General features: G+C 32.0%; 2 protein-coding genes and 1 non-coding gene across 3 annotated transcripts; 1 reads left to right on the forward strand and 2 right to left on the reverse strand.

Moving 5' to 3' along the window:
* The first annotated feature begins 493 nt into the window (after positions 1-493).
* LOC108489944 (anthranilate synthase alpha subunit 1, chloroplastic-like) lies at positions 494-5,526 on the forward strand. Its single transcript, XM_017794706.2, has 11 exons — positions 494-917; positions 1,459-1,643; positions 1,739-1,928; positions 3,084-3,235; positions 3,375-3,490; positions 3,582-3,828; positions 3,897-3,953; positions 4,057-4,209; positions 4,359-4,439; positions 4,685-4,771; positions 4,990-5,526. Exons 1-11 carry the CDS (start codon positions 734-736, stop codon positions 5,311-5,313), a joined length of 1,776 nt encoding a protein of 591 aa, XP_017650195.1. The 5' UTR covers positions 494-733; the 3' UTR covers positions 5,314-5,526.
* On the reverse strand, positions 5,518-6,359 carry LOC108489945 (pleckstrin homology domain-containing protein 1-like). Its single transcript, XM_017794707.2, has one exon. The coding sequence runs from the start codon at positions 6,142-6,144 to the stop codon at positions 5,713-5,715; it is 432 nt and encodes a 143-aa protein (XP_017650196.1). The 5' UTR covers positions 6,145-6,359; the 3' UTR covers positions 5,518-5,712.
* Positions 6,360-13,159: 6,800 nt separating this feature from the next.
* On the reverse strand, positions 13,160-13,266 carry LOC128293393 (small nucleolar RNA R71). Its single transcript, XR_008283576.1, has one exon. It is a non-coding gene; the product is annotated as a small nucleolar RNA R71 (small nucleolar RNA).
* Between the last annotated feature and the right edge of the window lie 402 nt (positions 13,267-13,668).

Raw genomic sequence — 13,668 nt, forward strand, 5'->3', positions numbered from 1 at the left:
TGGATATTCTAGCTTGAGTCTAGTTTATATCTTAAAAATTTAATTTTTAACCCAAATCTATTTTTGAAATTAATATTTTGTCTAAATTCTCTAAAATTTTAGACAAACTTTTAAGTTTAAGTGGGTAGCACAAGGTTTGAACAAGCTGAATTACGAGTTACGAGTGATTTAGATATGTCAAAAATATTTTAATTATAATTATTTGAATATATATTATTCATTATTGTAATTATCTAATATTAAAATGTGTTTTATTCTATTTGTGACATCTATTAAACATGTCCTAATTCAGTTAAAAATTACTAATTTCATAATTTTATAAATTTAATATACTTTCATAAATCTAAAAAATATGAATGATTTTTACTAATCATTTCAACTAAACAGGTTTCATATTTAGGTTTGTATATTTGTGAGTTAAAAAATTATTATATTTTATGTTATTTGGGAATTTATTTTAATCTAAATTATTGTATTGTAATTGTAGTTTTTTTTAGAAAAGAAATCGTAATGGAAAGAATAATTTTGCTTGGAAAAAAGGAGTGTGTTTCTTATTGTGATTTTGGGGGTCAAATCCCTATCTTAACATTAGATGAAGGGGGGACACTTTTTCTTTTTATTTTTTAATTAATTATATATAGATTGTGAAAAGTGTGTGAAATGAGTGAAACGGCTGGTCACGGCTCTCCCAACTCGTCTCTATTTATTTGTTAGAATAGTGCTAATCAACAGAATGCAGGCATCCATGTCGGTTACCTCGACGAACTCCACATTAGCAATGCCAATGCAAAGCAGCCTTGGATTCTCTCACCGCTTCCTTCCTTCATCTCATCGGTTTTCTCAACTTCCGATCACCCGCTTTTCTCCCGCTCCTACTTCACTCAAATGCAGGGGCTCTCTTTCAAGCTTTCCACTTGGTAAACTTTTTTTTTTTTAAGTGAAAGATTCAACTCTTTTTTTTTTCCTTTTGCTGTTTGGCGTTTGAGAAAATGCGGGAAATTTGAAGAAAATTTTCAGTCTTTTTTTTTTTTTAAATTATAGAATGAAAGAAATGATTGAAGTGAAATGATGACTGTGAACTGCTTTAATAAAGAAAAATTAATGCGAAAACGAATCTGGTTTGTATTTATTTTCTTTATCATTTATTAATAGAAATGCTAAATAGTAATCTTTTTCTTTTTTTTCTTGGGCTTAGTTTGAACTGTTCTGAAATGTGAATAAATTCCCCATCCTTTTGTTTACTGAGAAAATGCGGGAAAGGAGGATTTAAATTCTCAAAATAATTAAAAAGAAAAAAAAGAAACTCTTCTGATTGAATAAGGAACGATTTAAGGAGTAGAGTTAAGAAAGAACAGTAGATTTCTTTTGGGGTTTTCTCTCCATATGTATAATTATATTTTAGATTCTAATTAAAGTGAGTGCAAATTGACTCCATTTATTTTTGTTTATTTTTTTCAGTTAATGATGAAAAGAAGTTTGTGGAGGCGGCCAAAAAGGCAAATTTAGTCCCCCTTTATCGTTGCATTTTCTCTGATCAACTGACTCCAGTGCTTGCATACCGGTGTTTGGTTAAAGAAGATGATAGAGAGGCTCCAAGTTTTCTCTTTGAGTCAGTGGAGCCTGGTTCTCGGGTTTCTAGTGTTGTACGAGCTTTAACATATGCTTATTTGTTTGGTTCTTTTTCCTCCTATATGCAGGGTTATATTTACTTTTATGAATTGGATTTTGATTGTGTTAGGGTCGTTATAGCGTGGTTGGAGCTCAACCGACAATGGAAATTGTGGCAAAAGAAAACAAAGTTATGATTATAGATCATGAGGCAGGGAATTTGACTGAGGAGGTTGTTGAGGATCCGATGTGTATTCCCAAGCGAATCTCAGAGACTTGGAAACCCCGACTTGTTGAAGATCTACCTGATGCGTTTTGTGGTGAGAATGATTCCTCTTGTGCATGTCTAATTGCCACAAATATATATTTGATATGTTTTATAACTTTGGCTTTGGCATTTCTCTTCTTGATTGGTTGTTTTTATCTGCTATGTTCAGATTAAGGAAAGTCGATTAATAATTAGTTGGCTGTTTTTGGCTTGTTTGTAATCTAACGGCTCCTTTATTGTTGAATGACACTTGAAAATCAAGGGATTGATATAGCAATGCAGTAAATTCTGGTTTTGGAGTTATTTGTGCTACCTCTCATATTTGGAATGCTGCTTTGTTCAAAACATGTGCTCGTATTTAGTTGGAAACAAAGTGACTAAAAGTTAATATTACATAGTACCAACAAAACATGATCATAGAGTTAATATTCATAGTGCGGAAAAAAACATGATCATTTGTCATAAAGCAATTAAGACAATTGAAAGATTTTCAACATGTGTAGCTGTCTTGAATTTGTGTTATTATTGTGACGGTTACAATATGACTGGTTAGGTATGTGGGCTTTTAGGACTACAGCTTGACATATAGCACGACAGAATTCCGTAGTTCTCATGATTTGCTAGCAGGTTTTATGGCTGTAATACGTTTTATGCCACATGTAGAATGCTGTGTGTTTGTCAGACTTAGTGAGTTATGTGTGAATTAAGAAAGTTCAGGGGTTTGAATGGTTCAAAAGTGCATGATGGGGTTAGCATAAAGTATCTGTTATATTATGGGGGATCTAAAAAGTGATTAGTGATTAGTGATTGAAGAAATTGTAAAATTTTAGCACTACAAGTATGTGATGTGTGCATTGCGTATTCAGGCAAAGGATGGTTAGAGTTGTGGATTAAATAGGGTGCAAACCCACTCTTAAGTTCTGTGAACTTGAATGAAGGTATCCTATTTTGCAAATATATAGATTTATACATGCAATAGTAATCAAGTATTTTGAAATTAAGCTACTTTATTGTATTCAACCAGCAACATTTTGGGTGCCTTAATTCTTAACCTGCTAGGTGCAGGATTTTATTAAGATTTTCCCATTGTAAGTAGTTGGTTTTCATGACAGTGTAGGAAAACTCTGATGTCATTTTATTGTGGATCCATATGGTTTCTTTATAAATCTTTATGCTCACATTTTCTAGTAATTCCTGTAATGCGTAGGTGGATGGGTTGGTTATTTCTCCTATGATACAGTTCGTTATGTGGAGAAGAAAAAGCTTCCATTCACAAAGGCACCACGTGATGACAGAAACCTCCCAGATATACATCTAGGACTCTACAACGACGTGATTGTATTTGATCATGTGGAAAAGGTATTCCATTTTCTCCATCAACAATGCACCTTTTCTTTCCAGCAGGACTAAAGTTCAGGATTTTAGTTCCGATTATCAATCAAGTCTGCTAGAAATGACAGTGAGATGGAGTAATATTAACAGTTGCTTTTATTTGCAGAAAGCATATATAATTCACTGGGTGAGGCTAGATAAACACTCGTCTGTTGAGAAAGCTTATAATGAAGGAGTTGACCACCTAGAGAAATTGGTAGCTAGAGTACAAGATGTTGAGCTGTGAGAACATTTATACTGTTCTACTGGTTTGATTAAGTTTAGATTCCTTTTAATTTCTCTGACATAATTTTTTTTCTGATTTCATTCTTAGACCAAAGCTATCTCCAGGCTCTGTAGCGTTACAAACCCAGCACTTTGGCCCTTCTTTAAAGAACTCAAATATGGAAAAGGAAGAGTTCAAGAAAGCTGTACTGAAAGCGAAAGAGCATATTTTGGCAGGGGATATTTTCCAGATTGTATTAAGCCAACGTTTTGAACGAAGAACATTTGCTGACCCCTTTGAAATATATAGAGCTTTGCGAGTTGTGAATCCAAGTCCATATATGGCCTACTTGCAAGTAAGTTTGTTCTTTAATTACCTTTTAGTTGTGAACTGTTTCATTTTTATTTCACATGCCCCTTTCAGGCTAGAGGAAGTATTCTAGTTGCTTCAAGTCCCGAAATTCTTACCAGGGTAAAGAAGGTAATCTTTTACACTTTTTTTCTTACTGTTTTCTTTTTCCTGATTTTAAATTGTCTTTGGGATCTGAGGCTCTCAATTTTGTTTTTGTGATTGGCATGAGCAGAATAAGATTGTGAATAGGCCATTGGCTGGAACAACAAGGAGAGGAAAGACTCAGGCTGAAGATGAGCTGGCAGAAAAGCTATTGCTAAGTAATGAAAAGGAATGTGCAGAACACATCATGCTTGTTGATTTGGGTCGCAATGATGTTGGAAAGGTTTTTCCTTCAGCAATTTCAACTATGTCTTTTTCTGCTCTATCTTTGTATTTGGTAGTGCATGACAGACTTGAAACTTCACCGTCTGTCTTTTTTTTAGCGCAGAAAGGTATGTGGCCAATCGTTTTTACTGCATGTTATTGATGTAGGTCTCCAAATATGGTTCTGTAAAGGTGGAGAAGCTGATGAATATTGAACGATATTCCCATGTGATGCACATAAGCTCCACGGTTTGAAACTATGCTTTTATCGTCTAAACATTTATTGACTTATTTATGTGAAAGGGAACATATATGGTTCCTATTGGTTCCAACTTTATTATTTTCTTTGTTGCCTCTATGCATTACCAGTTGAAACATCTAAACAACTCTTTAGATCCTTTATGGTAGCTCCAAATTGCCCTTCGGCTCGAACTTTTTAATATTATGTTAATCGAGTGCAATACTTTGTTTTTAAATTGCTGTAAATTATGCAGGTTACTGGTGAGTTGCAGGATCATCTCACTAGTTGGGATGTCCTCCGTGCTGCGCTTCCCGTTGGAACTGTTAGTGGAGCACCAAAGGTACCATACCTGTTGTACTTTTACATGTTTTGCACAAATCCTGTTTTCTCAAATAATGATTGAATGCTTTCAATCTTTCCTTTGATTCTGGCATTACGGTCCAGCCCGGACAGCTTATGAGTCAAAGCAGGCATTGCATATCACTGACAGTCTCCTTAATCTAGGAAGTAATTCCCCCCTCCCCTCTAGGTTTTGATGAAATTGAGATATTGGTATAGGTGAAGGCGATGGAGCTAATCGATGAGTTAGAGGTGTCAAGACGAGGCCCTTATAGCGGAGGATTTGGGGGCATTTCCTTCACTGGGGATATGGATATTGCGTTGGCTCTCAGGACCATGGTATTCCCTACAGGTAGCCGCTATGACACAATGTACTCGTACAAAGGTTCCAGCAGACGCCAAGAATGGGTAGCTTATCTTCAAGCCGGCGCTGGTGTAGTCGCAGACAGTGATCCTGATGCCGAGCACCTCGAATGTCAAAACAAAGCTGCGGGCCTTGCTCGTTCCATTGACCTAGCGGAGGCTGCATTCGTTCATAAATGACATGCAAACTTTTATTCACCACAGCAGTTGTTAGCTAAACATGATCAGCTCAAGTTTTCTTTCTGTTATTTGGAACAATAGTACGAAAATATATTTCAGCCTCATCTGGGAAGCTAGGGAAAAAGAAGAAATACCGAAGGTAGATAATTTAAATTTTATGTCGGTTATGTAAGAAAATTATCTTCCATATGAATTACAGATAAATTTCCGAAATTTGTCTAAACTAAAATTATCAAAATCAATCATCCTGTCTAAACTAAAATCAAACAAGCAAATATTTTAAATTTTAATATATATACATATAAAAGAATAAGCAAACAATTACCAATCTGATCATTGCCAGAAAAAGCAAAATATACAAACAGCAGAATTATGATAGATCTGACTGACTGTGGATGATCAACACATGTTATCATAATCAACTATCTCGGAATCCGTAACGGATCTGGAGTGCTGAACTATGGAGCGTCCGATGGAGTTGATCCAATCCTCCTTTTCGTTCTCCGAATCGGCAGTGAAGTACATGGTCTCCTTCCTTGTCGAAAGCTCAAAAGCGTACTGCATGTTCAAGATATCTTCGGCTCCCTTCACGGTTAAACAGGTAGCAACTGGGATCACACCACGCGGGCGAGAGGCGCGCGTGATTGATGGTTCCTTGAACCAGAGCAGCCTCCCTTGTTTCAACACGAACCAGCGGAGACGCCAGGTTTTTATGTACTCACCTTGTTTAGCTAACCAGCCGGTTCGTTCGGGATTCGACCAGAATTCCACACCGTCGTAGCCGTTCAGTTTCTCCGTCAGCGCCGTCGCTGCTCGCCATAAGCTCGCCATAGCTGTGATTCGAGACGTCGAAGGAATGGAAGAGTGTTAAGAGAGAGAGAGAGCAAGAACAGTGTATCAATCTCATTTGATTTATGTATTGAGTAAATAGAGTAGATTAGTAGATCAGCATCATTTATTCCTTCTCTCTGGATTTGGTTTAACTAAAATTTTGCTATTACAAATTCTACTTAGTGGTTGTGTTTTAGTTATATTTTAGATGCATTATATATAGTGCTTCATATCAATTTAAATATAATTTTTAATTAATAATCAAAGCATTTTAAAATCATAATTAACATAATCATTTATATAATTAATTAAGTGATAATTAATATGTTTAAAATTCTATTCAAATAATAACTTAAAAAATTAGCACAAAATTTTTAACTAATGGTGATAAATTATAATTATCACAACTTCTTCCCTATATTTGATGCTTAGAATTTTATTCAAGTAACACTTCTATTAAATTATAATAATTATTTTAAATGTATAATTATCAAAATTTTATTTTATTTTGACTTTTTAATCAATAATTTTAAATTAAATAATATAATTATTTTTATATGTAAATTTAATAGTATGATTAAAAATAAAAAGTATCCTCGTCGGTTCAAAAGTTTTTTCAAACTTGTGCTTTTATATATATTAGTTTCGGTATTTACGTGCAACTATTTTATTATCTAATGAAATATTTTTATTTCATATAATTGAAGGTGGATTAGTTTTAACTCTTATTATAAATTTGAATAAAGGTAAAAAAATAACTCTATCTTAAAATTTTATGTAATATCTTAAAGATTGAATTCTAATAAATAAAAATTATTTAGAGAATTAAGATTAGAGTGTGATTTAATTTGTATGTTTACAATAATAATAGATAAAATTAACTATGCTTTTAATTTATTAAAATGATTAAATTAACCATTAAATTTTAAATTTAATGTCAATTTAGTTTTAATATTAAAATTATTTTTAACATTTTATATAAATATATTTTATTTTAAAACCAACTAATAATATTATCAGTTAAAAAGTGAATCTTTTCAAATTTAACTTGTCTAATTGGAATAAGATTATTTAATATATTTTAATTTTATAATAATTTATTTTTGTAAGTAAAATAAGAATCGACATTAAATCATCCAAGATTATAAAAAAAAATGAAACAAATTAAAGAAAAAAACTTAAATTTCTTAAAGATAATTAAAATTTATAAAATAATTAAAATAATTATTTTAATACTCCATTATTTTTACATTCTTCTAATTTATTAATGTTAATAATATTTTTTAAGCCTATAAAAATAACTAATGATAATTGATTTGAATAAATCACAAAGTGATGGTGCAAAGTATAAAATCAAAATGCAAACAAACTTTATCATTAGAATCTTACATTGATGATTTTTTATATTACAAATGTTCCATCTTCAATATTTAAATTTCGTTTTATATTTGTGGAGTTGCATGAATCATGCTGATATTTTTAAGCCAATGTTAAATATTATTTATAATGATAAATTTTAATTTATATATGAATGTAGCACTATTAAATGATAATTAATTTAAAATAATATATAATAATTAATTGATATACAAATAAAATATATATTAATGTTAAATAAGTAAAATAATGAACAATAAAGAATACTTTTGTCGATTCAAAATTTTTTCAAACTCGTGTTTGATAATCGATTATAGGCAAAGATCATCATATTAAGGGAGAGTATGTTGAATAATATGACGTCATTCAATGAATGTATTTAGAATGAATGAATTAGGAAATCTAGATGCATGAATGTGCTTTTCTAATGCTTGTAGTACATCAAGAGTCCAATTAAGATGCATGTATAGAGATTAATAGTCAGTTGCAACAACTATATAAAGGATTGAAAGTGATGAAGTCATTGTAGAAAAATGAAGTAAAAGAATGTAGAAGAGTGTAAGAGGATATGATGTAAAAAAAAAAAAAAAGAAAAAAGAAATCATTCCGTAGTGAATGCCTATTCCCTTTATCATCTTTAGATTCTCATCAACAATACCACATTAGCTTCTTGCTATACTGTTAATAGTTAAGTGACCAAAATGTTACAAATAGACGACGTTAGTAACCATTTTGTGACAAATTAAAATTCGGTAATCAAAACGTAATTTACATTATACATAAGTGACTATTTTTGTAATTTACCCTTTCTTTAAAATATAATCTGCCTTCTCATAACATACACTCTCTATAACAATATTTCATTATAACAATCAAGTTTGTTATAAAATCGATATTTTATGATATATTTCATAAGTTTTTCATGTGTAACGGTAACAATTATATTGTAAATAAACTATCCACAAACTCTTGTATTAAATTTCAGTAAATTAATTTTATTCCTAAGCGAAATAAAATAATAAATTTTAGTCAATATAGTATTTCAATAAAATGTTTAAATTTTATATAAAATATATTAGTAATATTTTATTAAATAAAATAAATTTTAATAAATGAAATTATATTTGTAAATTTTATTAAAGATACCATCTAAATATCACTAAATCTAAAAAATAAATTCTAATATAACTTAAATCTCAAATACTATTATTTTGATAAATAAATAGGATTAATATTATTATTTTGATAAACAAATAGGATTAATACAGAGAGGAATAATTGTATAATGATCTTTATTATGATTTAAATATAGATTGTGATAAAAATATTTGTGTTTTCCACTTTTATATTAAAGTTTTCTAAATCATTTATTAATATATGTTTCAAAATACCTTTTTACTTTATTTCAAAGATTCAAGGCGTACAAGTCCAATTTTGCCTGTGGCCCAATAAGACCCAAACCAACAGCAGAAACTCAATCCCAAACACAATCCAAAACCTAAATCAGACTCAAACTAATACAACCCCAAACCCAAACCTAAACCCAATCAATTAAGCCCAAACCCAAATAAGAAAACCTAGCTCAACATCCTAAAAATTTTTAGAGAAAAAAAAAAAGAAAGAAAAACCCTAGGTGCGCCGCACCTAGGTCGGCTGTCGCCCCTAGTCCACTGTCAGCACCGCCTTCGCCACTTGCCACCGCCACCTGCAAAATTGACAATAGAAAAGACATTAGACAGTAGTAAATATATAATATTGTATTGAAAGAGGCTATAAAGCAAAAAAAGAGACTTAATGTAATAGGGATCTCCACGCGAATTTTAAATGCAAACATAGACAATTGAATACAAAAATACAGAGAATCGGATCAAAAAGGGAAAGAAATTTAAAAAAACATAAAGCAAAGAAAAAGAAAGGAAACGATTCAGAAGGTTAAAAGTGTTCATTTTATTTTTTATTTTTTCTCTTTTCTCAAATCTGTTTTTTTTTTTCTCTTTTAATACATATACATAATAAAAATAAAAAAGGAAGAGGGCTTACCTTTCAGACCACCGGAGAAAAAAAAGGGAAATTTGCAATTTTCTGGCCACCGTGGATGGTGGTGCTGTTGTTGCGTGCCATGTGATAGCGGTTCATAAGAGTCGGTAGTAATTTGGGTGTGCGGAGAAAAAAGAGAGAATTTCTATTTTTTTAAAAAAAGAAATAGGATGAAATAATTTTTTTAGAATTTTTTGACTTATATAGGCCCCCAAAACGACGCCGTTTTGGGACTGGCCTCAGACGCCCAAAACGACGTCGTTTTGCCCCTAACATCTGCGTATGACCTGACCAGCCAGAAAGGATCCGCGTGTTTTTGCTTTTGGGGCTAATTGCACCTTTAGTCCTTCCGCTTTTTAATGTTTTTGCATTTAAGTTCTTTTTATTTTTAAATTTTGCCTTATAATTTATTTCGATTTACAAATTGGTCCACCTTGAAGCTGCAAGTTTTGGAGGGTGGGGGTTATTTCCCATTTTGGTCCCTCCTTGTTATTCGCGCGTTCAGATTAGTCCTTTTCCTTTCTATTTATTTTTGATTTGCCCTAAATTTTTGTTTTAAAGTTCAATTTAGTCTTTTTTGTTATTTTTGTCATTTTATTATTAAATTAATTAATTTAGCATCATTATTACTATTACTATTATATTTCTTTTTTGTATTTATTTACCTATTATTATTTTTAAATACACTTATTTTTATTTTATTTGTTTTATTATTTATTTATATCCTCTTATATAATTTCAAACTTTAGGTATTCTATTGTTTGTATTATCATTATTAATATTATTATTATTATTATTATTATTATTATTATTATTTTAAACCGTTTTACATACTATTTATTTATGTATTTGTTTACCATTGATCTTTAAATTTATTTTTTTTACTTATCTTTTTTCTTTTTAGTTATAATAAGCTTGTTTGTTTTATTTATTTATTTTATTTTATACTCGTCCTTCTTATTGTCATTCATATTAACGCATTTATAATTATTTTGTTAAGCATATTAGCACCGTGATTTATTTTTATATTTTTACTACAAATTTGTGTTACATTAAATTTTACTCGATACATAAAATTTTATTTTCTAAAATAAGCTATATTTTGTATTTTGAGATTCAAAAAATCGTTCCCTAACTTACGGAGTTTCAATTTTCTCGATGAATCTGAATAAATAAACATTTAAAAAAAAACTTGAATTTTAAATAATCTCGGGAGTCAAGAAAAAATCGTGTTCCAACTTATGGAATATGATATCTTTCTAAAACCGAGATAATCGAATACATTTCAAAATAAGTAATTTTTTCGGCGTTTATTCTCGTATCGGGAATTTAAGACATTGTGTCCTAACTTACGGGATGTAATTCTCTTTCTCGATTAACGTAAAATATGCCCATTTCTCAAAAAAATTCAATATTTTAATAAAGAATCGTATTTTAAATCTCTTCAAGATTTTCATTTCTTGGCACTAAAAAACACGAAGTAATCAACTAGGCGTTACGAGGGTACTAATCCTTTGATAAACCATAATTTATACATATTTTTGTCCCATGCTTAGCGCATTTATGGATGGTTTCTCCTTAGATTTGGTGAATTCGATTCTCCTAATTCTTTAATTTCATGTTTTATACTTAGGTGAGCATAGGAAAGAAAAAAGAGCGAGAAACGGGCCAACATAGGAAAACAACACGGCCTAGACTTCCTCACACGGGTGGACCATACGGCCGTGTTAATTTGGCAGAATCGAAGTATGATTTACACGGGTAGACCACACGCCCGTGCCTATTTAACAGCCTTGACCACGGCTTGAAGATATCGCACACGAGCGTGTCACACGGGCGTGTCACACGGACGTGTCCCTGCTGAGCCCAAGTATAGTCCTATTCGAAAAAGGCCATTTGTGAGGGTTCTTAGGCATTCTAAAGCCTATTTAAACACCGCAGGAAGCACTTAGAATAGACAAGCGGAGTAGGAGACAAGGAATTACTTAAGAAAAGTCGATTGATCCATCTCAAAAGTCGGATTCACCTTCAAGACGAAAGATCTCCCTTCAATTTCCCTCATGAGTTTTTGGGTTTTCTTTATGTTTTGTATTCATTATTCTTCTGAGATGTTTTCTTTTATAATTATGAACTAAACCCCCTAAATACCTAAGGGGAATGAAACCTAAGACGGATTTTATTATTATTATCTGAATTGTATGATAAATATTTTACTTGTTCTTAATTATGTGTTCTTAATTCTTGTTTTAATATTCCAGGATATTGATTCAAGTTAATGCTCTTATTCAGAGGAGAAATAGACTCCGTCTAAGAGTAAAATTGTCATAATTAAGCAGAGTTGATTGCACGCCTAGAGATAGGGTGATAAGATTTTACCAGTTTAGGGTGAAACCTAATAAGAGGATCCATAAATCGAGTTAATGCAACACTAGGGCGTTGATTAGAAAGAGATTTCAGTTAATCAACCTAGGGTTAGACGTTATTAGTCTCGAGAGAGATAATAATATAACTTAGGAATTTCTACGGATCAAGTCAAATGAATAAATCGTCTGGTTCAGAGTCAAATAACAAGTGAAGTTTAGATGGATTTTTCATTGGGTATTGTCTTAATCAATCGAATTTTCCCCAAAGCTTTTCCCCAATTTCTCTCTGTGCACTCTTAGTTTAGTTAATTAGTTTAGATAAACAAATCCCTTAATTTTTAGGCTAGATAATAAAAAGAAAGTAATTACTAGTACTCTTGGTTCCTTTGGGTTCAACAATCTGGTCTTGCTAAAGCTATACTTCTGTTCGATAGGTACACTTGCCTTTATCGTAATAATAGTTAGTTTCAAGAACGATTAATTATAAATATTTAAAACCTGTCGTGAATATCACGTATCAAGTTTTTGGTGCCGTTGTCGGGGAACTAGGATATTAGGAACACTCGATTTTTATTACTTTAGCCATTCAACTTTATTTGCAATTTAAATTTTTATTTTCTTTTCTAATTTTTCTTTTATTCGTTCTTAGCATGTTTTTATAGTGTATGACTAGAAGAAACCCGTCAAGACCATTACTGTCTGATAGTGAGATCAATCGCACAGTTCGCAAAAACTGAAGAGAAATAAGGCGAAGTTTACGATACACAGAGGAAGAGCAAGAGGACAATACTTCAACCACAACCGAGGAGATGGCTGAAAACCAAGAAAATCTGCTACCTCCTGCAATTGCTGCTAATCAGAATCCTGCTCCACGTACTATGTATGATTATACTAAACCTTCATTAACAGGAACTGAGTCAAGTATAGTTAGGCCTGCTGTTGTTGTAAATAATTTTGAACTGAAACCTAACACAATTCAAATGATACACTAATTTGTTCGGTTTGATGGTTTGCAGGACGAGGATCCCAACGCTCACCTGAAAAATTTCTTAGAGTTTTGCGACACTTTTAAAATCAATGGCGTTTTTGATGAAGCCATTCGCCTTCGGTTGTTTCCCTTTTCGTTAAGGAATAAGGCTAAAAAATGGTTGAACTCGTTACCACGAGAGTCAATCACTACTTGGTAACAAATGACTGAAAAGTTTTTATTAAAATATTTTCCACCGACTAAAACAACGAAATTACGTAATGATATCTCTTCTTTTGTGCAGATGGATTTAGAAACACTCTATGACGCATGGGAGAGATACAAGGATCTGTTAAGAATGTGCCCTCACCATGGGTTACCACTCTGGCTACAGGTTCAAACGTTTCACAATGGCCTGAATCCTTTGACTCGACAGATGATCGACGCAGCCGTTGGTGGACCTATCAATAATAAGACACCTGAGGATGCTTATGAATTTATAGAAAAAATGACACTGAATAATTATCAGTGGCAAGTCATGAGGACAAAGCCAACAAAAACAGTCGACCTTTTTAACGTCAATTCAGCCACCATGCTCTCTAATTAGGTAGAACTTGTAACACCCCGAACCCGAGACCGTCGCCGGTGTCGGACACGAGGGGTTAACGGGCCAAATCCACTTATCGCACCGACCAATTTGACATTTCCAGACAAGCTGGAGAACTGCATCACTGTCGCCTTAAAAAGCATATCTCGAGTTTCACAACTCGGAAACTGACT

The sequence above is a fragment of the Gossypium arboreum genome, chromosome 5 (assembly GCF_025698485.1).
Source record: "Gossypium arboreum isolate Shixiya-1 chromosome 5, ASM2569848v2, whole genome shotgun sequence".
Taxonomy (NCBI): Eukaryota; Viridiplantae; Streptophyta; class Magnoliopsida; order Malvales; family Malvaceae; genus Gossypium; species Gossypium arboreum.